General features: G+C 44.0%; 1 protein-coding gene across 2 annotated transcripts in view; it reads right to left on the bottom strand.

Moving 5' to 3' along the window:
* Nucleotides 1-1600: 1600 nt before the first annotated feature.
* The window catches only part of ASNS (asparagine synthetase (glutamine-hydrolyzing)), a 107856-nt gene continuing 83089 nt past the window's right edge, over nucleotides 1601-26367 (bottom strand). For both annotated transcript variants that reach the window (XM_082258035.1, XM_082258036.1), the window contains exons 9-12: nucleotides 23783-23883; nucleotides 23563-23644; nucleotides 22966-23121; nucleotides 1601-1992 (exon numbers count right to left, since the gene is read on the bottom strand). In XM_082258035.1, the coding sequence (XP_082114161.1) occupies nucleotides 1783-1992; nucleotides 22966-23121; nucleotides 23563-23644; nucleotides 23783-23883 (549 nt within the window). In that variant the 3' untranslated portion in view covers nucleotides 1601-1782. The remainder of the gene's footprint in view (nucleotides 1993-22965; nucleotides 23122-23562; nucleotides 23645-23782; nucleotides 23884-26367) is intronic.

Here is a 26367-nt window from a genome sequence, read left to right as displayed (position 1 = left end):
CTCCTAAACATGTACCGATTAGGACATATTTACTGAAGCTAGCAGCTAGTTATGTCACTGGCGCATGCGCTCTGAAGGAACGGCTACCCGTGCCGTTTCTTCAGAACATCTTGCCATGACTGGCGGCTCTCGCGCGCATGCGCTGAAGTGACGTCACTACAGCTCCAGAGCCCCAGAAGGAAGACCAGGTAGAGATGGTTGCTGCCTCCAGCAATGGAGTTTAACATAATGTGCTAGTATGGAATGCCCACTAGAACATTATGCCTTTTTTGCTTTGCAGGTAAGAAAAAAAAAAGTGCGGTTGCTTTACAACCGCTTAACCACTTGCCGACCGCCTCACGACTATCTACGTCGGCGGTCAGCCCCTCACAGACAAAGTGACGTAGATCTACGTCGCTCGCCTGTGAGGCTCTAGGGGGCGAGCGCGCGCCGCCGGAGGCGCGCTCCCACCCCGGCTCGCTCCCTAACATCTCCGCGCGTGTGACCGGCGGACCCGATGTCTGCCGGTCACTCGCGATCATCGGGTGGAGAAGGAGAAAGGCAGGCGGCTGATGTAAACAAAGCCGCCTGCCATTCTCCCCTGTGTAATGACAGAGATCATACGGTTCTGCTATGCAGGATTGTATTATTTCTCTGTTGTTACACAAAAAGCCACGCCCCTTTACAGTTAGAAACACGCCCCTAGGGACACACTTAACCCCTCCTTCTCCAATAAAGTTAACCCCCCTCCCTGCCAGTGTAATTTTTACAGTAACAGTGCATATTTATAGCACTGATTACTGTAGTAATGTCACTGGTAACCCCAAAAGTGTCAAAAATGTCAGTCAAGGGTCCGATCTGTCCGTCGCAATGTCGCAGTCCCACAAAAAAAAAAAAAATTGCAGATCGCCGCCATTACTCGTTAAACAAAAAAACAACAAAAATGACAAAAATCTTTCCCTTAGTTAGTAAACGCAATAAATTTTGTGCAAACCAATCAAAATATGCTTATTGCGATTTTTTTTACCAAACATATGTAGCAGAAAACAAATTGGCCTAAAATGTTAAAAAATTTAGATTTTTACATTTTTTGGGGGGGGGGGGGAATTTCATATAAAAAAATGTGAAAAATATTGTTATTCTTTCAAAATTTACGCTCTTTTTTTGCTTATAGCGCAAAAAGTAAAAATCGCACAGGTGATCAAATACCACCAAAATAAAGCTCTATTTGTGTGGAAAAAAGGACGTCAATTTCGTTTGGGTACAGCGTCGCACGACCGTGCAATTGTCCTTTAAAGTCACGCAGTGCCGAATCGCAAAATAGGGCCTGGTCAGGAAGGGGGTAAAATCTTCCGGGGCTTAAGTGGTTAAAAAATGTATGAATCTCTATTCTTGGGATTCTTCTTACATATTTTATTAATGAATACAGAGCTAGATACAATACAAATATTTTATATCTGCCTGGAGTTCAGCTCTGTTTCACATGTATAGAAAAAAAAACTTTGAAAACACTGCAGTTCCCATTTACAATTCAGGAAACATTGTAACTTTTGTGATTCAGAAACCCCCTAGACAGAAGCAGCAAAATTTTCTCCAATAATAAAATCTGTCACTCAGGTGGTCTAGAGGTAAACATCAATTTATTGAAAGTCAGACTAAAAATGGATGTCATTTCAGAGTGGAATAAAAACAGGGCATTGGGTCCATCCGCTATTTCCACCGGTCGCTAAGCCACCTTTGGCACTCGCTGAACTTTAAAAAAACGAAACTAATTATTTCTTTATCCCAGAGGAAGAATAAAGTTTAGGCATTGACAGCCGACTTGTAATGCGTGAGAGTGCGGGCGGAGGGGTCCGTGGCGTTAATCCAACGTGGCATCCAGTAATGGCTCATCCAGTTGGCACGCTCCGGGTAGTACTTCTCGAAGATCTGCCGGTAGAAGTAGCCCTCCTTTGTCTTAGGTGGATTAAAAGGATATTTTTCAGCAGCCTTTTCCAGCATAATGTCATCGACCTGTAGATAAGGAATTAAGCAAACAATAGTAATGACATAGCAAACGTTGCTTTGGTCTAGCAAATATTTAAGACTAGACAATGGTTTTTTTCCCAGAATGCACTCATGTTAATGATGATGGGCCTATCCATCAGGTAGAACCTCAGCCAAAAGTAGAACAAATTGGCTTTTTGAACAAAAATACGGCTAGACACCTTAAAGCAGAAAATGCGAGATTTGATTTTTAATCGGTATGATCAACAAAAAAATGAAGGAGAATATTAACAGGGAAATCGAGGGTTCTTTGGGAAAAGGGAAGTCGTGGTGGATTGTCATCAATTCAAACCTGCTGTGCTATATAGAAAAAGGAGGGTGACAACCAGTGCTGTATCTTGGCCTAGGTCAACAAGGCTCAGGCCTAGGGCAGCACTATGCAGGGGGGCAGCAAAAAAGCTGATGGGGCTGCACTGATATGCTGCCCCTATGGGCACTGATATGTTGCACTGATGGGCACTAATAGACTGCACTGATAGCCACTGATGAGGCAGGACTGATAAGCTGCACTGATAACGCAGCACTGATGGGCAATGATATGATGCACTGATAGGTTGCACTAATGGGCACTGAGAGGCTGCACTGGTGGCCACTGATGGGGCTGTACTGATGGCCACTGATGAGGACGCACTGATATGCTGCACTGATGGGCAATAATGAGGTTGCACTAATGAGCACTGAGGAAGCTGAACTTATGGGAACTGCTGAGGCTGCACTGATGGGCACTGATAGACTGTTATTGTGGTCTGTGGTTTACAGATTATAGGGCGGGTCATAAACAGGAAAGGTTGTGGCCTTTACAGGAAGGGGTGGGTCATATTTAAATTAGGGGGTCCCCAAGTTTAGTCAGGCCTAGGGCAGCACAAAACCTAAATACACCACTGGTGACAACAATTATTAGATCCTACAGTTCTAGATGATCTGTGCCACTGCCCCGCCTCCTGTCTCTGTTGGATCATCAGTGAATATTTACAAACAAGTCATGCCCATCTTGGGTTTTGTGTTGACTTTAACCATGTAAGCTGGGGAAGGTTTTACCCCCTTCATGACGAGAGCATTTTTTGCTATTTAGCACTGCGCTAATTTAACTGGTAATTGCGCGGTCATGCAACACTGTACCCAAATTAAATTTATATCATTTTTTCACAAAAATAGAGCATTCTTTTGGTAGCACAGTAAACCCCCCTCCATTGCGGGGGTTACGTTCCGGACCCAGCCGCGAAAAGTGAAATTCCGCGAAATAGAAAAACCCTATTAAAATGCATTGTAGGCATGATTTTTTTACTGTCACTGTACGTGTAAAAGCATTTTAAGGTCTTTAAACACACTTTTAAAACAATAGAAACTCATTTAAACACATAAAAGATACTAAGAGACAGAGCAAGAGCTATGGAAAACACAAAAATATTTCATTTTTAATGATTTATATAGTAAAATAACATTACAAAAAAAAACGCGAATTACCGGGACCGCAAAAACTGAACCGCGATGGAGCGGGGGATTACTGTATTTGATCATCACTTGTTTTTTTTATTTTTTTGTTATATAAACAAAAAAGACCAAAAATGTGGGGGGAAAAAAATCACTATTTTCTACTTTCTACTATAAACATTTCCAATAAAAACATTTAAAACATCTAATTTCTTCATAAATTTACATTAAAATGTCTTCTGCTACATGTCTTTGGTTAAAAAAAAAAAAAATAAGCGTATATTAATTGTTTTTTGCGAAACGTTATAGCGCTTACAAATGATGGCATATCTACTGGATCTTTTTAATTATGTTTTTTACTTTCTGCTATAAAACATATCCAATAAAAATTTAAAAAAATCAAATTTGTTCATAAATGTATTCTGCTACATCTTTGGTAAACAAAAAACAAAAAAAATTCCCCATAAGTGTATGGTAATCGGTTTGCGTGAAAGTTATAGCGTCTACAAATGATGGTATATCTACTGGATTTTTTTTTTATTTTACTTTCTGCTATAAAACATATCCAATAAAAAAATCAAATTTCTTCATAAATATTTTCTGCTATGTCTTTGATAGAAAGAAATCCAATTAAGCTATGTCTTTGGTAAACAAAAATCCCAATAAGTGTATTCTAACTTGCCTGAAAGTTAAAGGATATTATATGCTATATATACTGTAATTATTTATTATTATTTTTTTATACTGGTAATGGCGGTGATCAGCTACGTATAGTGGGACTGTGATAGTAGGGTGGACAATCTGACACTAACTGACACTGGTGGGAACTGACTGACATCACCAGTAACACTAATACAGTGATCAGTGCTAATACTTTCTACTATAAACATTTCCAATAAAAACATTTAAAACATATAATTTCTTCATAAATTTAGACTAAAATGTCTTCTGCTACATGTCTTTGGTTAAAAAAATAAATAAAAAATAAGCGTATATTAATTGTTTTTTGCGAAACATTATAGCATCTACAAATGATGGCATATCTACTGGATTTTTTAATTTTTTTTGTTACTTTCTGCTATAAAACATATCCAATAAAAATGTAAAAAGATCAAATTTGTTCATAAATGTATTCTGCTACGTCTTTGGTAAACAAAAAACAAAAAAAAACAAAAAAAAAATCCCCATAAGTGTATGGTATTTGGTTTGCGTGAAAGTTATAGCGCCTACAAATGATGGTATATCTACTGGATTTTTTTTTACTTTCTGCTATAAAACATATCCAATAAAAAAAACAAATTTCTTCATAAATGTATTCTGCTATGTCTTTGGTAGAAAGAAATCCAATTAAGCTATGTCTTTGGTAAACAAAAATCCCAATAAGTGTATTCTAACTTGTTTGCATAAAAGTTAAAGCATCTACAAAGAATATGATATGCTATATATACTGTAATTATTTATTATTATTATTTTTTTATACTGGTAATGGCGGTGATCAGCTACTTATAGTGGGACTGTGATAGTAGGGTGGACAATCTGACACTAACTGACACTGGGTGGGAGCTGACTAACAGACACTGAGACCAGTGACACTAATACAGTCATCAGTGCTAATACTGTACACTGTCACTGTACCAATGACACTGGCTGGAAAGGGGTTAAAATCTGGGGGCATTTAAAGGGTTAATTGTGTGCCTAATAAGTGTAAAGTGTGCTGCTTTTACTAACCATTCTGACTATTTTAAAAACAACAGCCACATCGCTGCACTCTGTAGAGAGCTCTGTGTTGTGTACCCACACAGGGCTCTCTTCTGTCGTTCGCTCAGTTGATCAGCAGGTTCTGGCCATAAATGATTGGCCGGGACCCACTGATCAGGCCACATATACTGTGGCCACCCCACAGTATATGTGAACTGGTTAACCACTTTACCTCCGCTCACATGGAGGCTACTGCGGCAAAGTGCCGCGATCCCGTCCAGCGACGTAGACCTACGTCGCTGGACTCCGCCCCTTGTGGGCGGCGCTCGCGCGCCGCCGGAGGCTCGCTCCCGCTGTGTTCATTCACAGTGGGAGTCGGGCCAGCGGAGGAGCAGCGGCGATTGCCGCTGCTCTGCCCCGATCGTCGGGGATCGAGTCTGGAGATCCGCCCGCTGTGTGTAAACACAGAGGGCGGATCTCCATAGTGACAGGGACTGACAGATCGGAGTGTTCAGCATAGCTGGACATCCGATCTGTCCTTCTGTCACACAGTCACCTCCCCCCCCACACGTCAGTAAGCACCAGGCATACATTAACCCCTCCCTCTCCAATAAAATTAACCCCTTCCCTGCCAGTGTCATTTTTACAGTAACAGTGCATATGTATAGCACTGATTACTGTAGAAATGTCACTGGTACCCCCAAAAGTGTCAAAAATGTCAGTCAAGGGTCCGATCTGTCCGCCGCAATGTCGCAGTCCCGCAAAAAAAATCGCAGATCACCGCCATTACGCGTTAAAAAAAAAACACCAAAAATGACAGAAATCTTTCCCTTAGTTAGTAAACGCAATAACTTTTGCGCAAACCAATCAAAATACGCTTATTGCGATTTTTTTTATTAAACATAGGTAGCAGAAAACAAATTGGCCAAAAATTTTAAAAAAATTTGATTTTTACATTTTTTTGGGGGGGAATTTCTTATAAAAAAATGTGAAAAATATTGTTATTTTTTCAAAATAAACGCTCTTTTTTTGTTTATAGCGCAAAAAGTAAAAATCGCACAGGTGATCAAATACCACCAAAAGAAACCTCTGTTTGTGGGAAAAAAAGGACGTAAATTTCCTTTGGGTACGGCGTCGCACGACCGCGCAATTGTCAGTTAAAGTCGCACAGCGCCGAATCGCAAAAAGTGGCCTGGACGGAAGACAGCAAAATCCTCCGGTGGTAAAGTGGTTAAAGCTCAACTGAGTAAGTAAAAATTAATTTACAAAAAAAAAAAAGCCTAACTGAACCTTTAGCTTTAATCAGCTTAGTACATTCTAGGTGCATTAAAACAGGTTTGCAAAGTCTTACAGTAAGTTTTCTTTGGAAAGTTACCACACCCTGAGCCCTTGCTCTCTGGGTGAAAGCAGTGGTCTCTCAGCAGCGGTCTAACATGCCCCAGACTGAGTCAGATCTACAGCTCTGCAATCAGCAAAGCCCATGCTCCCACCAGATTGAGAGCTCTGACTCTGACTCCGCGGGAATGTGGTTGTAGCACCCTCATAGGTAGGTGCTAGAAGGGAGAGTATAGTTTTGAGGTCTTTCTGCTTACCAGGAAGATTGACAGGTAAATTTAGAGCGCTCTCTGCCTACCAGAGAGCAGGATCCATTGGTAGGGTCTGCTCATGGTGCTCAGGTGCAGTTCAGCTTGTCTGAATGTTTCACATTGGTCCAATAGGGAGGCATATGGGACAGTGGGAGGAAACCTGACAAGTGAGGGCACAGGCATTGTTACAGCCCTGGTGTTTGGCAGAGGAAAGTGCCTCAGTGCATGCTGGGTGACTGAATAAATGCCAAGGGCGCATGTGTTTGATGTCCTTGGCTGGAGAGTAAGGGTCCCAGAGGGAGGGGCGGCTGCTCTTCTTCTGTAGAAGTTGTCATGCAGCCTTGGGTAGTCAACCTGAGGGCCTGAAAGTCAGATGGGAGCTGAACCCAGAGGTCCTGCAGAGCTGACTGAAAGGGAGATACTGGAAAGGATCTGATTCTGCCTACAGTGAGTACAGATCTGTGTCAGGGGGCCTGACCTGTGAGGGCCATCCCTTCAGCTAGAAGAGTCGGTGGACGGGTGTCAGTCAAGGGGATGCTAGAGAGTGTCCTGAAGATAATGTAGTTATTCAAGTCTGCTGCTAGAGAGAACAAGAAGACAAAATTCTTCCATACAAGTGGCAGTATGTCTGCTTCCACTAGTAATCTGGTGAGGCCAAGTGAGGGTTGTTCTTATCAACTGTAAATAGTTTGAGTTGGAGTATCCCATTATTCCCTTCTCCCATCTAAGTTCCACAAGAAATACAAATCCCCTGGACTGTTTATTGAGAAACGAGCAAACGGGAGTAAGGATGAATGTGTGAAAAATCCCCTAGCGACTCTGTGCAGGTAACCAGGGGGAGACCCAAGAAGTCATCATACAGCAAGCTCTATGAGGACAGTGCTACATGTCGGACCTCTCCAGAGAGGCCATTGCTTTCAGTGGCTGCTTTCTAAAGAAAGCAAATTCTAAAACCCTTTGTAACCTGCTGTATTTAGCTGATGTAACCCCCCCCCCCCCCCCCCATCTCCCATCACCATACGTCCCAGTGTTATGATAGCATTGTTGTTCTATATACATGAAATACTAAATGTTACAGTATTTATTTTGTGTGTATATATATATATGGATTTTCCAATTTGCATGTGTGTATCATTGCAATGTGCTATTTTACCTGTTTTTCTATCCAAATAAATATGTCATGATGTTTTTGTTAATTATCTAGTCACGTGTCTTATACCTCATATAAAGTCCCAACCCTCTCCTTTCATTACACTATTTCTCCTACTGGCACCGACGAGGGGTACTATTCCTCCCCCAGACACCGATAAGGGGTACTATTCCACCCACTGACACCGATAAGGGGTACTATTCCACCCACTGACACCGACAAGGGGTACTATTCCTCCCACTGACACTGACGAGGCGTACTATTCCTCCCACTGACACTGACGAGGGGGCACTATTCCTCCCACTGACACCGACAAGGGGCACTATTCCTCCCACTGACACCGACAAGGGGGTACTATTCCTCCCACTGACACCGACAAGGGGGTACTATTCCTCCCACTGACACCGACGAGGGGTACTATTCCTCCCACTGACACCGACAAGGGGGTACTATTCCTCCCACTGACACCGACAAGGGGGTACTATTCCTCCCACTGACATTGACGAGGGGTACTATTCCTCCCACTGACACTGACGAGGGGGCACTATTTCACCCACTGACACAGACAAGGCGTACTATTCCTCCCACTGACACTGACGAGGGGGCACTATTTCACCCACTGACACAGACAAGGCGTACTATTCCTCCCACTGACACCGACAAGGGGCACTATTCCTCCCACTGACACCGACAAGGGGGTACTATTCCTCCCACTGACACCGACAAGGGGGTACTATTCCTCCCACTGACACCGACAAGGGGGTACTATTCCTCCCACTGACGCTGAGAATGGGGTACTATTCCTCCAAATGAAACTGACAAGGGGATACTATTCCTCCCACTGACACTGACGAGGGGGATACTATATCTCCCACTGACATCAAGGAGGGGGTACGATTCCTCCCACAGACACCGACGAGGGGGCACTATTCCACCCACTGACACTGACAAAGGGGGATACTATTCCTCCCACTGATATCAATAAGGGGGTACTATTCCTTCCAATGACACAGACGAGGGGACATTATTCCACCCACTGACACCAACAAGGGGGTACTATTCCTACCACTGACTCAGATGAGGGAACACTATGCCTCCCACTGACACCCACGAGAGGGCACTATTCCTCCCACTGACACTGGCAAGGGGGATACTATACCTCCCACTGACATCAATGAGGGTGTACGATTCCTCCCACTGACACCGACAAGGGGGTACTATTCCTCCCACAGACACCGACGAGGGGGTACTATTCCTCCCACAGACACCGACGAGGGGGTACTATTCCACCCACTGACACCAACAAGGGGGGTACTATTCCTCCCACTGACATCAATGAGGAGGTATTATTCCTTCCACTAACACCGACAAGGGCACACTATTCCCCCCACTGACACCGACAAGAGGGCACTATTCTTCCCACTGACACTGGCGAGGGCGATACTATACCTCCCACTGACATCAATGAGGGGGTACGATTCCTCCCACTGACACCGACGAGGGGACACTATTCCTCCCACTGACACAGACAAGGTGGCACTATTCCACCCACTGACACCGACGAGGGGGGGTACTATTCCTCCCACTGACATCAATGAGGGGACACTAGGCCTCCCACTGACACCGACGAGAGGGCACTATTCTTCCCACTGACACTGATGAGGGGCACTATTCCTCCCACTGACACCAACAATGGGGCACTATTCCTAACATTAATACCCATTATGGGGCACAATTGTTACTTCTACTGACCACAGGCACTATGTATTTTTTTTTACTCTCACTGACCACAGTCCGGCCCCCCTAAAATCTGAAGGACAACAAATCTGGACCTTTTCTGAAAAAGTTTGCCATAGAGCCTCATTGGCCCATGGTGCCGACCCTTCCTCTGTCAGCCTGATTTGTGGTGTGCGGAGGATTGTAGACTAACATAAAGACGGAGATAAGGCAGTTATATGAACGATTCATTTTGTCCTGTCTTTTGTAATGATGATTGACACTCTTTATCATTTATCACACTAAAATATAACTTTTATTTCAACAGTTGAATATTTCAATCTGTTTGAAATGAATTCCCATTTTTAGACAATTTAATTTGCAAGTATTTAATCTAATTGGGTACGCATTGTTTTCCCCTAGAGAGTTTCAAATGTGGAAATAAAAAAGTTATGTTTTAGTGGGAAAGGGTAGGCTCTCAGTAATGATAAGTTGTGTCAGTTATCATTACGAGAACTTATACAGTTATCTTAGCAATCTTTTAAACCATATTTCATGTTTTTGTAACCATTTCCTGCCCTCAGGAACTTCAATATATTTCCTAGGGTTTAGAATGTTCTCCTCCTCTCAAGTCACCACTCCCATGCTACCATCGCCGGCAAATCCTGGCTGTCAAAATGTCAGCCAGGACATGTTGTGTGTCACAGGTGCAGCTGCAGCCAGTGTTATTTAAAGGCTCGTTCACACTACAAGTTGTTGTAAAACCCTGCAGTTGTCCCCCATTTTTACCACCCCCAACCACTCCGTATTTAGCTGCAGAGGTAGCGGCTGGAAGTGTACACACACTGTGGGCCCAATGCTTTGCTTTGCAGCTGTGGCAGAAATGATGCTCCCTACCACATAGGACCATGGAGCGTGACATATTCAAGTGAATGGGGGCGCTCTGCAAGCACCCCGCAATGAAACAATACAAGCAGTTGCAGCGCACTGGTGCAAGGTTTAAGGAGGTAAAGCAGGAGGCAGAGGCATAACTAGAACCTTCAGGGCCCCAGTGTGAGAATCCATGAAGGAACCCCCCCTCTTCCCTCCAAGCCCATGGTCATTCCCATTGATTCTGGGGCCCTTTATTCCCATCAGAGGGCCCTTTTTTATGGTCCCTCAGCGGGCCCCATTCCTGCCATCTTGGGTAGGTTTGCCACAATTTTTTCAAGCCAACCCCGAACACTTTAGTGGCGCACGCCAATTTTTTTTTTTTGTAGCATATACTATGCACATATTTTGTGATTAATATTAACTGATTATTAATACTATGGATTGAATCACAAGAGTCCTTCCTTACATCAGAGTCCACAGAGTTCCCCCTTTACATCTGAATCCACTTTAGAGTTCGCAGAGCACCCCTTACATCAGAGTCCATAGAGTGCCCTTTACATCGGAGTCAACAGAGCACCCCTTACACCAGAGTCAGCAGAGCCCCCTTTACATCAAAGTCCAAAGAGCATCCCTTACATCAGACTCCGCAGAGCCCCCTGTACATCAGAGTTCACAGAGCCCCCTTTACATCTGAATCCACCTTAGAGTACACAGAGCACCCCTTACATCAGAGTCCATAGAGTGCCCTTTACATCGGAGTCCACAGAGCACCCCTTACATCAGAGTCTGCAGAGCCCCCTTTACATCAAAGTCCAAAAAGCGTCCCTTCCATCAGAGTCCGCCGAGCCCCCTGTACATCAGAGTTCGCAGAGTCTCCCTTTACATCAGAGTCCACCTTTACATCAGAGTCCGCAGAGACCCCCTTTACATCAAAGTTCACTGAGCCCCCTTTACATCAGAGTCCGCAGAGCCCCCCTTTTCATCAGAGTCCATGGAGCACCCCTACAGCAGAGTCCCCAGAGCATCCTTACATCAGAGCCTGCAGAATTTCCACTAACACTCTATTGACCAAGAAGGAGGGAGGAGACAGCCACCAAGAGGGAACATGTAGACTGAGGGGGAAGCCACCACCGCCCCCGCTGCCTGTCAGTCCCACAGAGCAAAGTAAGTAAACTGACACGAGGGGGGGATATGGCAATGCAGGCTGGTGTGATTGGGGGGGTCTGTCCGACGCCCCCCCCCCCGACTGATATAGCACCAGCCGCCACTGGTGCTGAATAAATAGAAACCCAAAATGTCAAGCCATAAAATTGCATGCATTCATGAAAAAGCCTCAATTTCCAGTATCCAGAATTATCCATAGGCACCATTTAAAGTGGTTCTAAAGCCTTAAGGTTTTTCACCTTAGAGGATTCTATGCACTAAGGTGAAAAATCTTCTGTGCTGCAGCATCCGCCCCCCAACCAACTCCCCCCCCCCCCCCCTTTTGCTTTTTTCTTACCTGACCCTGATCCGATCCAGCGATGTGCACGAGTGCAGCAGCTCCAGCTGCTGTTGCTCTCCTCATTGGACAGATTGATAGCAGCAGGAACCATTGGCCCCCGCTGCTGTCAATCAAAAGCTGTTACACGGAAGCGGGGGGCGGGGCTGAGTCCCACTTTCTGTGTCAATGGACGCAGCAGCGGAAGTCGGGAGCGAGCCCACACGGTGTTTCCATGGAAGGCAGCTTTCCGTGGGGGCACCTGATGAAGAGGAGGAGCCTGGAGGAAGGGGATCAGGGCGGCTCTGTGTGAAACCATTGCACAGAGCAGGTAAGTATAACATGTTTGTTATTATCTTTTTTTTAAAAAGGAATGTTTACAATCACTTTAATTGCCAATAATGGGACTAGAATTATTATTCTCACTGCAGTTTGCACAAAATATAACATAAGTAGCACATTTATTATTTTTGTACGTAGCTGTATTCTATGCATTTATGTAGGTATGTATGTGTAGGCATGTACATGGGGCGGGAGCTTTAAATATTTTTATTTTTTATTTTATGTGTTACTTTTTTAACATAGCAAATGACGACAGAAAAAGACCAAGTGGTACATTGAGTCTGCCTTTTTTTTTTTTAATTAATACATGTTTTTTTTAATTTGGTATTATTTTTGTGTTAACTTTTTTAGATTTAGGTTTGCCCCCCACTTACTGTTGCTTGACTCACTACCTCTGCTGGAAGTCTATTCCAAGCATCAACTATCCTTTCAGTAAAATAATACTTTCGAAGATTAGTTTTGATCCTTCCTGTAATTAGTTTGAGGTCATAATTTTATTGATATCACATAGGGGACTAAAGATCCCTATGTGCTCCCTATGTCAGCGCATATAACTAGTAAGTAACAGGTTCCCTTTCAAGAGACATCGGGTGAATTTTGGTGTCATTGGTGAATTTTTACAATTAGGGTCGGATACTGCGTATATCTAGGGAGGGAGGCAGGAACTGGCATGCTGTGGCTTTTTGTTCACCATCACTCACGTTGGTGACATCGCTCACGATGACAACATAAACATGAAACATAAATCTGGGGACATAGCTAGACAGGACTCCACTCAATAATGATAAATTGACGGAGTTTCCAGCCAAGTGGATGAAATGACAAAGTAGCAGAATGTGAAATTGTCATCCCTCTATGTGATAGATCACAATCATCGGGCAAGGACACCACCGGGCAAACTTTAAAAAAAACGAATTTAAGGGCTTTATTTTGGGACACTTTACAGTGACAGAGATGCAGCTCTGAGTCATTGCATGGATCATACTTTGCCCACAAACTACTGCAACTGCCATAATGACAGGATGTATTTTTACTGCTGGGATTGACCTACTAAAACAAGTGTTAAAAACAATGCAACGTCTCCCCCTTGTGGTGCAGAGAGGTGTAACCATTAATGTTCATTTCCAGCAGTGTTAATTTCGTCGGCTAAAACCGACTAAAACGTTTTCTTCGACTAAATTAACACAATTTTAGTCGACTAAAATACAAATAAAACTAAAACAATTCAGATGACTAAAATACGACTAAAACTAAAATGGCATTTTAGTCTTAAGACTAAAATACGACTAAAACTAAAATGGCATTTTAGTCAAAAGACTATAACTAAAACTATATTGAAATGTGCTGCCAAAATTAACACTGGTGCATGCTCAAAGCTTAATACCATAAATAATAACATATTAGATTTTTCATTCCAGGACCAGCAGTAGTATATAATGAGTTTGGAAATTGTAGAGAAATGCTTAAATAATGCATTACAAATTACAATTGAACTACACCCATTCGATTATAGATGAATGAAATGAGTTTTAGTCGACTAAAAAGTAGGATGTTTTAGTCGACTAAAATGTAGGACGTTTTAGTTGACTAAAATGTACTGAAGTTTTAGTCGACTAAATACGACTAAAACTAAAACACTTGCAGAAGACTAAAATGGGACTAAAACTAAAATGCCATTTTAGTCCTAAGACTAAGACTAAAACTAAATTGAAATTTGCTGCCAAAATTAACACTGATTTCCAGGACCCCTTTACTGCACATCAGAAATTCATGAAGTTGCCATACGCTAGTTTTTTTATCTTTATCTATTGTTTTCTTGCTTGAAACATTTGACAAGGTTTGCAAGTGTTTTAAAATGATATTAGATCAATTTATTATATATATATATATATATATATATATATATATATACGTATGTATATATATATACACACACACACATATATATATATATATATATATATATATATATATATATATATATATATATATACACATAACTTACTAATTCTTGGATGTGATGGCTGCATTATTTTACTTTTTTAGTCTTTCTTATCTCTATTTTTACCTGGTGATCATGCCAGTAAGTCTGTTATTTTTCAAAAGAACAAGCTCTCCTGCAGATGTATCAGTTAAGAGTTGTGAGACAAAGCATTTACCACTGACAGGGGTATTTACAATGCTCCGTTTTTATTTATTTATGTAAAACTTTTATCCTAAAAGTTAAAAAAAAACTGTTTGCTGTAACTGTAGTGGGAGCTGGAGTTTGGCATCTAAATCTTCTAGTACATCTAATTCTTAATTCTCCCCTCCCTCCAGATGCTTTTGTCCAAAGGTGCCCTCTGTGCTCCTTCATCCAGAGTGGGGGGGGGGGGCACTCTAATACAAGGTGTATTAATGGCCAGATCACCATGTGAAAACAGAAAGAAAATGCATAAAAAAAGAAAATTAATGCAGCCACCATATCTAATGATTGGTAAGCTGCAAAATATTACATTTTTTTGATGTGGGTTAAATACCGCTGTAGCCCCCCAGGTAGGTACTAGAGTGTGTGTATATAGTTTTTGGTTTCTCTGCCTAAAAGAGAGACAGTCAGGTAAATGTATATAGTGTCTGCTTAACAGAGAGCTGTGATTGTTTAGCAGAGACTGCTCAGTGTGCTCTGTTGCTGCTCATGCTGTCTGGATGTTTCACACTGATCCAATAGCTATGGAGTACATTGGACAGTGGGTGGAAACCTAGCAGATGAGAGCATGGGATGTCTATACAGCCCTGGCCAATTAGAAGGGGATGAGCCCTATGGCATGCTGGGTGACTTTATTTATATCTGAGGAGCATATGAGCTTCAGTTCAGTCCAGTCCCACCTCTACAGAGAGAAGTCCAGGTGGGGAGAGGGCTTCTGCCTCTCCCCAGCACAGGCTGCCATGTGGCCTCGGGTAGGAGACTTGTGGGCCTGAAACGCTGAAGCTGAAACCCATGGTTCTCTTGCAACTGTTGCTGCTAAAATCCTCCTATTTGTCCTAGAAGTCAGCATACTGGGCAGTGGCGGCTGGTGCATGATAATTTGGGGGGGCGGCAAAACCCACACCGCCCGTGGGATCAACGGCCAGCCAGCAGGCAAATCCACACCCCCCGCGGGACAGACGGACGGCCGGATGGACAGCCAGCATTCTTACCTCCTTCCCCGATGGCTGGGTGGCTGTTATTCTCCTCCAGCCAGCCGTGCATCTCCTCCCTCTTCCTGGCCAATGGCCAGTGAAATCGCTTCTCTTTTCACCCAATCGGGAAAGGGGTCTCACGACCCGCTTCCTGATTGGTTGGGAGGAGAATCAGTGTGATAACAGTGAATATTCATTCGCTGTTGTCATACAACTGGGTGGGCTCAGGGCATAGTGCTCTGCACCCCGAGCCCACCCTTTTTTGAAGACTATTAGAGCCTCTGGCTCTAATCACGTGCTTCAAAAAAAAAAAAACCCCATTGGAATCTATACGTCCGGCGCCCTGCATGTAGAGTAGGGGGCCGGATGCATGGATGGGGGGGTGGCGCCCCTGATGGACAGGCCACCACTGATACTGGGTGCAGCTAAAGGGGACACTGGCTACTGTCTTGAAGAAGCAAAGTTTACTAGATTCCTTCTGCTACAAAGGGACTTGCTTTACTCTGTGCAGCCTGCTGCATAATTCTGCTGATAGTCTGCAATACAGCTATACCGAAAGTCTGCTTCGCAGCTCTATTGAGAAGTTGTCCTCGCTTGTGAATAGTTAATTTGGATTATCCTACTAATTCTCTTTCCCTATCCAAGTTCTCTAAATAAAACATAAAAAACACATCCGCCAGACTGGTTATTGGAGACAATGAGCGGAAGAGTGTGAGCACCTGGTTGTGTGAAAATACCCTGTGAGTGGCTGTGAATTAATCAGTGAGAGACTCGGGCACAAAAATTCAAATCCTTCGGGGGGTAGCACTTTACGTAGGGGCTCGTCAGTCCAGGATTATCTCTTGAATTATCGCAGCAACTGCCGAGAAAAGTGTTAAAGAAATCGCTATGTCTTGCTGTGTGGATTGCGGGACCGCAATCGAAGCGGAACTGTTTTGTGCCATGGAAGGGAATGTCTGCTTTACAGTGGTCAGTGCAAATACATCAGAGAGCAGCAAAGAAAGAGCTAATTAAGGGAGGGAGAACCTGAACGCCCGGAGTTGCATCAGCACGTGTTCCAGTGGTGTATTTTGGTTTTGAGATGCCCTAGACAAGACTAAAATTGGGCGCCCCCTCTTCCTGCTTTGTAAATTTGCCTCACCCCTTCCTATTTAACGGATGTGACTCCCTCCAAAATTGAAGGACTACAAGTCCCACCAACATCCCCTGAGATCTCATGAGAGGGGAGGTGAGAGGGGGTGGGAGAGAGAGAGGGGGTGGGTAAGGGAGGATGAGAGAGGGAGAAGCTGGTGGGAGAGATAGAGAGAGAGAGAGAGGGTGTTGGGGGAGAGAGAGAGAGAGAGAGAGAGAGTTGGGAGATAGAGAGAGAGAGTTGGGAGATAGAGAGAGAGTGTTGGGGGGAAGAGAGAGAGGGTGTTCGGAGAGAGAGAGAAAAAGAGAGAGGGGGTGGGTGTGAGAGTAAGAGAGAGAGGGGGGGATGAGAAAGAGGGGGGAGAGAGAGAGAAGGGGGGTGAGAGAGAGGAGGGGATGAGAGAGAGGGGGGGTAAAAGAGAGGGGGATGAGAGAGAGAGAGGGGGATGAGACAGAGAGGGGGGATGAGAGAGAGGGGGAGAGAGAGGGGGGGATGAGAGAGAGAGGGGGATTAGACAGAGAGGGGGTATGAGAGAGAGGGGGGAGAGAGAGGAGGGGGATGAGAGAGAGGGAGGGGATGAGAGAGAGAGAGAGAGGGGGGTGAGAGAGAGGGGGATAAGAGGGGGGTGAGAGAGAGATGGGGGGATGAGAGAGAGAGAGAGGGTGGAAGAGAGAGAGAGGGGGGTGGGAAAGAGAGAGAGGAGGGGATGAGAGAAGGAGAGAGGTTGGGATGAGAGAGAGAGGAGGGGATGAGAGAGAGAGGAGGGGATGAGAGAGAGAGAGGAGGGGATGAGAGAGAGACAGAGGAGGGTGAGCGAGGGAGAGGGGGTAAGAGAGAGAGGGAGAGGGGGTGAGAGAGAGGGAGGGGGGTGAGAGAGAGGGAGCGGGGTAGGGAGAGCGAGAGAGGGGGAATAGAGAGAGAGAGCGCGAGAGGTGAGAGGAAGAGGGGAGAGAGAGGGGGTGGGTAAGAGAGAGAGGGGGTGGTGGGAGAGAGGAATAGGGGGTGGGAGAGAGAGGGAGGGGGGTGGGAGAGAGAGGGAGTAGGGGTGGGAGAAGGTGTGACGTCACTGGTTGCTAGACGCCAGGCAGCTCTAGCAACCGGTGGCTAATAGAGTCTCAGATGGAGGCGGGAGTGGCTATTTTGCTGCCCCCCTGCAAAGTGCCGCCCTAGGCCTGGGCCTTGTTGGCCTAGGCCAAAATACAGCACTGACGTGTACTACAGAAGAAAATGTCTGCTACATAACCGCTAGTAACAGGACATTTCCAAGTAGTGAAGTCCATTAATGCTAAACAGTGTTCAAATGGCAGCAACAAAAAAGGCTAACCTGCAGCGTGGGAAAGGGCACACTGAAGAAGTCGGCCCAACAGGACGAGCTACAGCCAAAAATTCAGCTAGTCTGGAAGTGCGAGCAGAGTTGCCGCCCTGATCGGCCAACCCGGTGAGTGGGGAGGACCTGTGATGCAATTTCCACTTTCGGGAATAGCCGGGAAGAAGCCACGTCTGATGAGCAGCAAGATGGCGGGTGCACATCGGACTGGTATGTGGCAGATGCCAGTGAGTTACTGTGAAGCTGCGCACCTGAGGTCAGGGTGGTCATTGCGGGGAGATGCTGCAAAAGCTAGAACTAAGTAATTGCCAGCCTAGATTTCTGTGTGTGACTTGGGAGACAGGATTCACCACTGAGATGCCAATGTCTACTGTCGCTACTGCTTCTGGGGAAGACAGGCATGCTTTGAGGGCACCACTGGGGCCGGGACCAGTGGTTTACACCCACACTACCGTCTGCCAGACCAGGAAAACCTGCATCTCTACAGTACAGAACACCCAGCTAGTCAGAGCTGGGCAGCAGCAGCATCCATCGGCAGCAGTCACTGTGGTTCAGCATCCAGCTCTTAAAGAGGCAGAGGAGACCCAGTGGATCCAGAGGCCAGAGTCTGCAAGTTCTTCAGGTGAGGAGAAGCCAGGGATCATTGATGTGGGGTCACCTAGCTTTAAATACCAGTTCTTTCACAGCTGCTGTGCCTGAACAGGTGTTGAGGAAAATAATTATCTGTTTAGAGATTCTTGTTGCTGTTGCTGGGGGCAATTTCCCCATTCCCAAATCCCCTTTTCCTTCTATCCTTGCAAATTAAAGAAGGGGTATCTGGAATTAATCCTGCAAACCTGGAGAAAAGAGACTTCTGCTGCAGAGGTCTTCTCCTGTTTTGCAAACCTGGAGGGGGTAAACCTCTTATAACTTAAGGACACTTTGCAAAGATCTTTTACTGCTGGGCACTTTGTGAAGAGTAAAAGGACACTTACGAAGATCTTTGGCCAATTGGCCCTCTTGTTACTAAGTCAAGTAGGTGTAAGTGAAGTGAAGTGTCGGGGAAAAGGATTTTCCTTTGAAAGCTTCTCCAAATTTGATTAAATCTGGATTGTGATGTCTTTTAGCAGGTGAGTCATTGCTGTAGGCTCAGGCAATGGCTTGCAAAAAGAAGATGTGTTACTCCTGATACTGCAGAAGTGATCCACTGCAGTTATCAGTTGAGTGGACTCCACATTTCTATAGTCTGGTTCCTGGGTTTGACCAGGCATGGGTCTGAACCCAGGTACTGAAAGTGACTTTTTGCTAGAAGCGTAACGTTATCTCTCTAAACATGCCTAGCCTGTTGGATTAAGAAAGATGTTAATTTGTCTTTGTACAGGAACACAGAGAGACATTGTGTCATGAGTTGCCCTTAGGGGGCAGGATTTGCAAAGTTATCTCTACGTGAATGTTGGCAATAGATATATGTTAGGTCACCTCTGCGGAGAGGATGTTCCCACTGTTAGTCACATAGGATGTGTAGAAATGTTGCATATGTGCATTTTGTTTCTTTCCTTTGCAGGACTGCAAGGAGCTTCTTACGCCTCGGCTGAGGCATCCCACGGTGATATGCTGTAAATATGTGACTGTACTATATTGTGTAGCATAGTTAGTAAGGATGTGTTTGGTTATCTTACCCTAGAAATCATTCTTTGTTTGGGGGGGGGGGGGTGCACAAATAAAGTGCATTTGGTAGAGTTCTGCCTTAATCTGTAAAAACATTGTACAGCAGATGTCTTCTATTTTTTTATCTTAATTTATTTGTAAACACTGGCCACATATGTGGTATGTCCCATGGCCCTGTTTATTTGTTATTTCCCTTTCCCCTTTGCGCCGGTTCACACTACCGCGACGCTACTTTAGGTGGCGACCTCCGAGGTCCCGGGGCGAGCAGCGCGCCGCGACCTCGGAGCGGCCGCCACGGACTTCATAACATTGAAGTCTATGGCGGTCGCCTCCTGGTCGCCCCAAAGAAGCTCCGGACCCTTTTTCTAGGTCGGAGCGACTTGTGTCGCTCCTATTAGAACGGGTCCGTAGCTTCCCTATGGGAGGCGACCTGCGGCAACCTGTGAGGCGACCAGGTCGCCTCACAGGTCGCCCTAGTGTGAACCGGCACTTATTCAAGTTTGTGGGATACTCCGTGTAAATATTTGCTCAAACATTTTTGCTGGGCCGGCTGCCCAGGCCAATGAGGACATGGCCTATTTTGGGGGGGGGGGGGGGTGGATGTAGGTACTATAGTGAGTGTATATCGTTTTTGGTTTCTCTGCCTAACAGGGAGACAGAGACAGATAGGCAAATTTATATACTGTCTGCTTAACAGAGAGCTGTAATTGCAGAGGCTGCTCAGTGTGCTCTGATGCTGCTCATGCTGTCTGGATGTTTCACACCGATCCAACAGCTATGGAGTATATTGGACAGTGGGTGGAAACCTAGCAGATGAGAGAATGGAATGTCTATACAGCCCTGGCCAATTAGAAGGGGATGAGCCCTACGGCATGCTGGGTGACTGTATTTATATCTAAGGAGCATATGAGCTTGAGCCCAGTCCAGTCAAGCCCCTCTACAGGGAGAGGTCCAGCTGGGGAGAGGGCTGCTGCCTTTCCCCAGTACAGGCTGCCATGTGGCCTCAGGTAGGAGACCCGAGGGCCTGAAACACTGAAGCTAAAACCCATGGTTCTCTTGCAAGCTGACTGAGGGAGGATGTCCATGGATCCTGTCTGGTATCACAGAGGAAGGTGACCTGCGGCCAGGGCCTTGTAAGTACATACCTCCTAAAGGGATCCCAGAGACTGTTGTTGCTAAAATCCCCCTCTTTGTGCTAGAAGTCAGCATACTGAGTGTAGCATAAAGGGGACACTGGCTAGTGTCTTTAAGAAGCAAAGTCCACTAGATTCCTTCTGCTACAAAGGGACTTGCTTTACTCTGTACAGCCTGCTGCATAGTTCTGCTGATAGTCTGCAATATAGATCTACTGAAAGTCTGCTACACAGTTTTCTTCAGAAGTTGTCCTTGCTTGTGAATAGTTACCTGGCTGTGTGAAAATACCCTGTGACTAGCTCAAAAATTCAAGTGGCTCCTTCAGGGGTAGCGCTATATGGCCTTAAAAGTATTTTTCAGGGATTGTAAAACATGTTGCTTATCTCTGCTTATCTCTTGGGCACCAAAAAATCTTCCAAGCACTTACAGCAATGAGCATTTATGAGCACAGAGCAAGCATGTTTAAGCCACTGGCAAGGTTTTACATGATTGAAGTTGAAATTTTTGGACATCATGGGAAATTCTGCATATAGGACAGTGACCGGGGTTAGGACCGCCTAAATCCATTCCTGCCGCCTTACCCCACATGTGCCCTCCTGCTTAGCTGTTACAGAACCCAGTTTGTGACCTGACTCTTCCCATAGCTCCCAAGTTCCGGTCTGCAGTTTCAGCCTGAAGGCAGATGCAGTTCAACCTCCCAGCAAGGGTGGCGCTGTCCGGCGGCTGAAGTGCAGGGAGCGAGTAGGACAAGGGGGAAGCAAGCTCCTTCAGGGTTTAGTTTTCACAACCATATGCCCCCTGTGGACAAATTCAGTTTTTACTTTTCCACTATGGGTTAACTGATTCAGTGATAACTTGTGGTGATATTGTATTAACGAAATCCACTAAACTTACCTATAAGGGATTTTGGAGGTGTCAGTATGTGATTATTCCAAATCATCAAACATATATTTACAATATAAAAACACCATTATTAATACAATTATTTTATATATATATAGATATAGATAGATATAGATATATTATATATTTTTTGGTGGGTTTGGTTCACTGTCTAGATGGGATGTGGTGTTTTAACATAACTAGGACACAATATCTATACCATGCAAATAGGTTGTTATTTCTTCAAATTTGACTATTGTTAATTTAAAGTGCCTTGAAAATGTATTCATACCCCTTGAAATTTTTGAATATATATTGCAGCTATATATACGTGATCTAACACTTCTAGGTAGGGGGCGTGAATCTGTGCCGCTGGCAGCTCACTCCCCTTGCCATTACACACAGCGGGAGCCGATCAGTGGGTACAGCGGATCATCGGCTAGAGAGACAGAACTGCAATTTGCCTATGTAAACAAGGCAGATTGCCATTCTGGCAGGAGGAAAGGCAAAGCAGGGACTAGGATCCATGTCTTCCTCTAGTAAAAGCAACTCCCACAGTATAGTAAACACTGGCTAGGCACACAGTTAACCCTTTACACACCCCTGATGTTAACCCCTTCCCAGCCAGTGCCATTAGAATAGTGACAGTGCATATAGTTTTAGCACTGTGAACGTGCATATAGTTTTAGCACTGATCACTGTATTAGTGTCACTGGTTGCCAAAAGTGTCAGTTAGTGTCAGAATGTCCCCCGCAATATCACAGATCCACTATAAGTCATTGATCGCCGCCATTACTAGTAAAAAAATAAAAATAAATAAATAAATCCCATAGTTTGTAGATGCTATAACTTTTGCGCAAACCAATCAATATACCCATATAGGGAATTTTTTTTACCAAAAATATGTGACAGAATACATATTGGCCTAAATTTATGAAGATCGTTGATTTTTTCCAATTATTTTAGAACATGTTTTATAACTGAAAGTAAAAAATTTTTTTTTTCCCCAAATTTTTTTTTTAATTGCGCAAAAAATAAAAAACGCAGGGGTGATCGAATACCACCAAAAGAAAGCTCCACTGCATTTGTGGGGAAAAAAGAACATAACTTATATTTGGGTACAGTGTCGCACGGCCGCGTAATTGTCATTTAAAGTAACACAATGCCGTATCACAAAAAATGGCCTGGTCATGAAGGGGGGTAAATCTTCCGGAGGCCAAGTGAAAAGACCTTTGGAATAAAAAAAGGAATTTGGAATACTGAATGCTGTCATTACTAGTTTTATTCGCATGCAGTTATTGGATTCAATATTTTTTCACAATAGTGGACCTGTAAAATGAACTCTCACATCATTTCTGAAAACAAGGACAGTGATAGTAGTACCTGATGTTCTATGTGGTCCTGCAGGATACTAAACCAGGACTTCTTGATGGACGTCATCCCGTCGCTGAATGCTTCTTTTGGTCGCCACAGAATGTCTTTGGGGAGGAGATCGGAGCTCTCGAAGGCTTCCCTCAGGAGGTATTTTTCTATTCCATTCTGTGAAGACACAGAAATATTTTTTACTTGTTTAGGCTAAAAGTCCAGCCAAAACTTATTTTTGATTTGGACAGCTTGAGAAAGAGTCAGAAGCTGGGGAGATCTCAGCCTCTCTTGTCTAGGACAGGAAGTGATGGACCAAAATACTTCTTTTAAGGGCTCCAGCACATGGATGCCTAAAAAACACCATGTTTTTAGTCATTCAGGCATTTATTTTCTAATGCAGCTCATTGTTTCTGATAGGCCTGTACACACATTAGTAGAAAAAAAAAAAATGTAATTCTGCATTGTTGGTCAGTATTTTATGTGTATATGCCACACCCCCTTGATTTAAAAAAGCTGGAAGAATTTTTAAGCATGTGTAGACAGATCAGGCACTGGCCACAACATGACATAATTAGGTAATTTAATAAAAATGTTTGTGTTAATGTAATCAGTTACCTTGGGAATTCGTAGTTCGGGAGGCAGAGACAGATAGTAAGCTGTAAAACGATGATCCAGGAAGGGCACTCTGAGTTCTAGGCTGGGGGGTCAAAATGGAACAAAAGTCAGTGTTCTGTCATAGCCTAGTTTGTGCCATGCTTCTTTGCTCTCTACAATCATAATACCAATCTTGTATTTCACAGCTGGTCTTACATGGCTTTTACGATAACTTACTTACCCGTGTGCAGCTGTTGTCCGGTCAGCACGTAGCACATCGAACATATAGAGTTCTCGTAGCAGGCGCTCGCTGTCTTCTGCTGCCTCTTCAGAAGATGGTGCCTGTGAGAGAATTGCAGTTGTGCATTATTGCATTTAAATAGTCAGCCAGCTACATGTAAAAACAACCAGCCCAATATGAGTTCCACAAAAAATCAAAGGAACACCTAACAGCTGCACAGGAAGACCACCAGCCCAGTTGTAGTTCCATCTAATCTTAAGAAGACCTACCAGCTGTTTGGGATGATCGCCTCCCAGTGCGAGCTTCATCTAATACTCGGAAACCTAATGGCTGTATGTGAAGGCCACATCCTAGCATGAGCTCCATCTAAATCTCAGGAAGTCCTACCAGCTTTATGGAGCTTCATCTAAATATCAGGGAGACCTAATGGCTGTTTTGGAAGATCACCACCCAGTGTGAGCTAAATCTCAGGAAGACCTACTAGCTGTTGCGGAAGACTGCCATCTAGGTGTGAGCTCCATCTAAAGCTCAGAAATAACCGCCAGCTGTATGGGAAGACCACCAATCTGGTTGGACCTCCAGAAGAGTCTCAGGAAGACCTACTAGCTGTATATAAAGAGGGTTTCCAGACTAATGTGAGTGCCATCCACAACATCTTAGGAGCTTCTAACAGTCAGGAAGACAACCAGATGTTTGTAGTAGGGATGATCGAACTTTTCAAAAGTTCGGTTCGACCAGAACACCAGAACTTTCAGAAAGTTTGGCCCGGATTTCAGAACCCCATTGAAATCAATGGGACCCGAACTTCGGTAAACAAAAAACCCAATTTTGAAGCCCTAAAACCCAATAAATGCCCCTAAAAGTGCCTAGGGTTCTGGGTCATGCCCCAGAGACTATTAATCACACAAAAAAAGTTCTTAAAAATTGTCATTTTTGATAGAGAGCCAATTATTGAAAATATTATTGAAAAAAAAATAAATAGATTTTTTGATTTTGACTTTGGATTTAGTATCTGTGGGGTCTAAAAAGTGTACCTGTGAAGTTTCCGCTCTGTAGCATGTCCAGAACCAGAAGAAAAAAAAAAAGATTGTTTCTATTAGGTCACTTATAGAACAGGGATATGGCTCCGCTATTTTCGCACCTTGCTGGTTTTGTAGCAAGCGTTTTTTGGGCATTTTTTGGGGGTTATTGGAGGCAGGCATAACATCAGAACTTCTGTGTAGGGGTATATATACACACACACTTATATGTATATATACACCTACACACATATAGGTGTGAAAGGAGCGGAGCCATATGGGTGTTAATTATTTTATTAGCGCAAGCATAGTGTTCAGCTATTTTCACACCTATATATGTGTAGGTATATATAGACATACATGTGTGTGTGTATATATACCCCTATACACAAGTTCAGATGTCATTCCTGACTCCAAAGACCACAAAAAAATGCCCAAAAAAAAAGCCTGCAATAACACACCTGGGCGTTTTTTGGGGAATTTTTTGGGGAATTTTTTGGGGGTCTTTGGAGGCAGGCAAAACATCTGAACTTGTGTATAGGGGTATATATACACACACATGTATGTATATATACACCTACACATATATAGGTGTGAAAATAGCAGAAGACTATGCTTGCGCTAATGAAATAATTAACAGGCATATGGCTCCGCTCCTATAACACCTATATATGTGTATGTGTATATATACATACATGTGTGTGTATATATACCCCTATACAGAAGTTCAGATGTTTTGCCTGACTCCAAAGACCCCAAAAAAATGCCCAAAAAAAAAGCCTGCAATAACACACCTGGGCGTTTTTTTTTTTTTTGGCGCAGGCGTTTTTTGGGCATTTTTTGGGGGTCTTTGGAGGGAGGCAAAACATCTGAACTTCTGTATAGGAGTATATATACACACACACTTGTATGTGTTATACACATACACACATATAGGTGTGATAGGAGCGGAGCCATATGCCTGTTAATTATTTCATTAGCGCAAGCATAGGGTTCTGCTATTTTCACACCTATATATGTGTAGGTGTATTTATATACATACATGTGTGTGTATATATACCCCTATACACAAGTTCAAATTTCATGCCTGACTCCAAACTTGTCCTCAAAAAAGCCCTATAAACGCCTGCAGCAAAAAGCAGGCTGACAGGGGAGAAGCCATATCGCTGCTCTGAAAGTCACATAAGAGAAAACGATCTTTTCTCTATAGCGGTCACCCTGAAATGGAAGGGTTTTGTCACCCTGCCATAGCAGTCAGAGTCAGTTCACCCTACACTACACTATGGTCCCCTTACACTTAACACTTTCCCTACAGAAACTTGATTTTTGAAGCTAACTAAAGTGGAAAATAGCACCCTAACTACACTAGATATCCCTTTCCTCACACTAATAATTGCTAAATGACACTTTGAAGCAGAAGTAACAGAACTGCTTCCACTCTTCCCTGTATTAAAATGGTAGAAATTTGGCGGGGGCTATCTTATATACTGGGGGGCGTATTCACTAATGATTGGCCTCTGGACCCCCTAGTCACTCCAATCACATTCCTAGCATTCTCCTGCCCCC

Source organism: Pelophylax lessonae, assembly GCF_965119305.1.
Source record: "Pelophylax lessonae genome assembly, chromosome: 5".
NCBI lineage: Eukaryota > Metazoa > Chordata > Amphibia > Anura > Ranidae > Pelophylax > Pelophylax lessonae.
The sequence above is the reverse complement of the archived record's forward strand: the minus strand, read 5'-3'. Positions and strand labels throughout refer to the sequence as shown.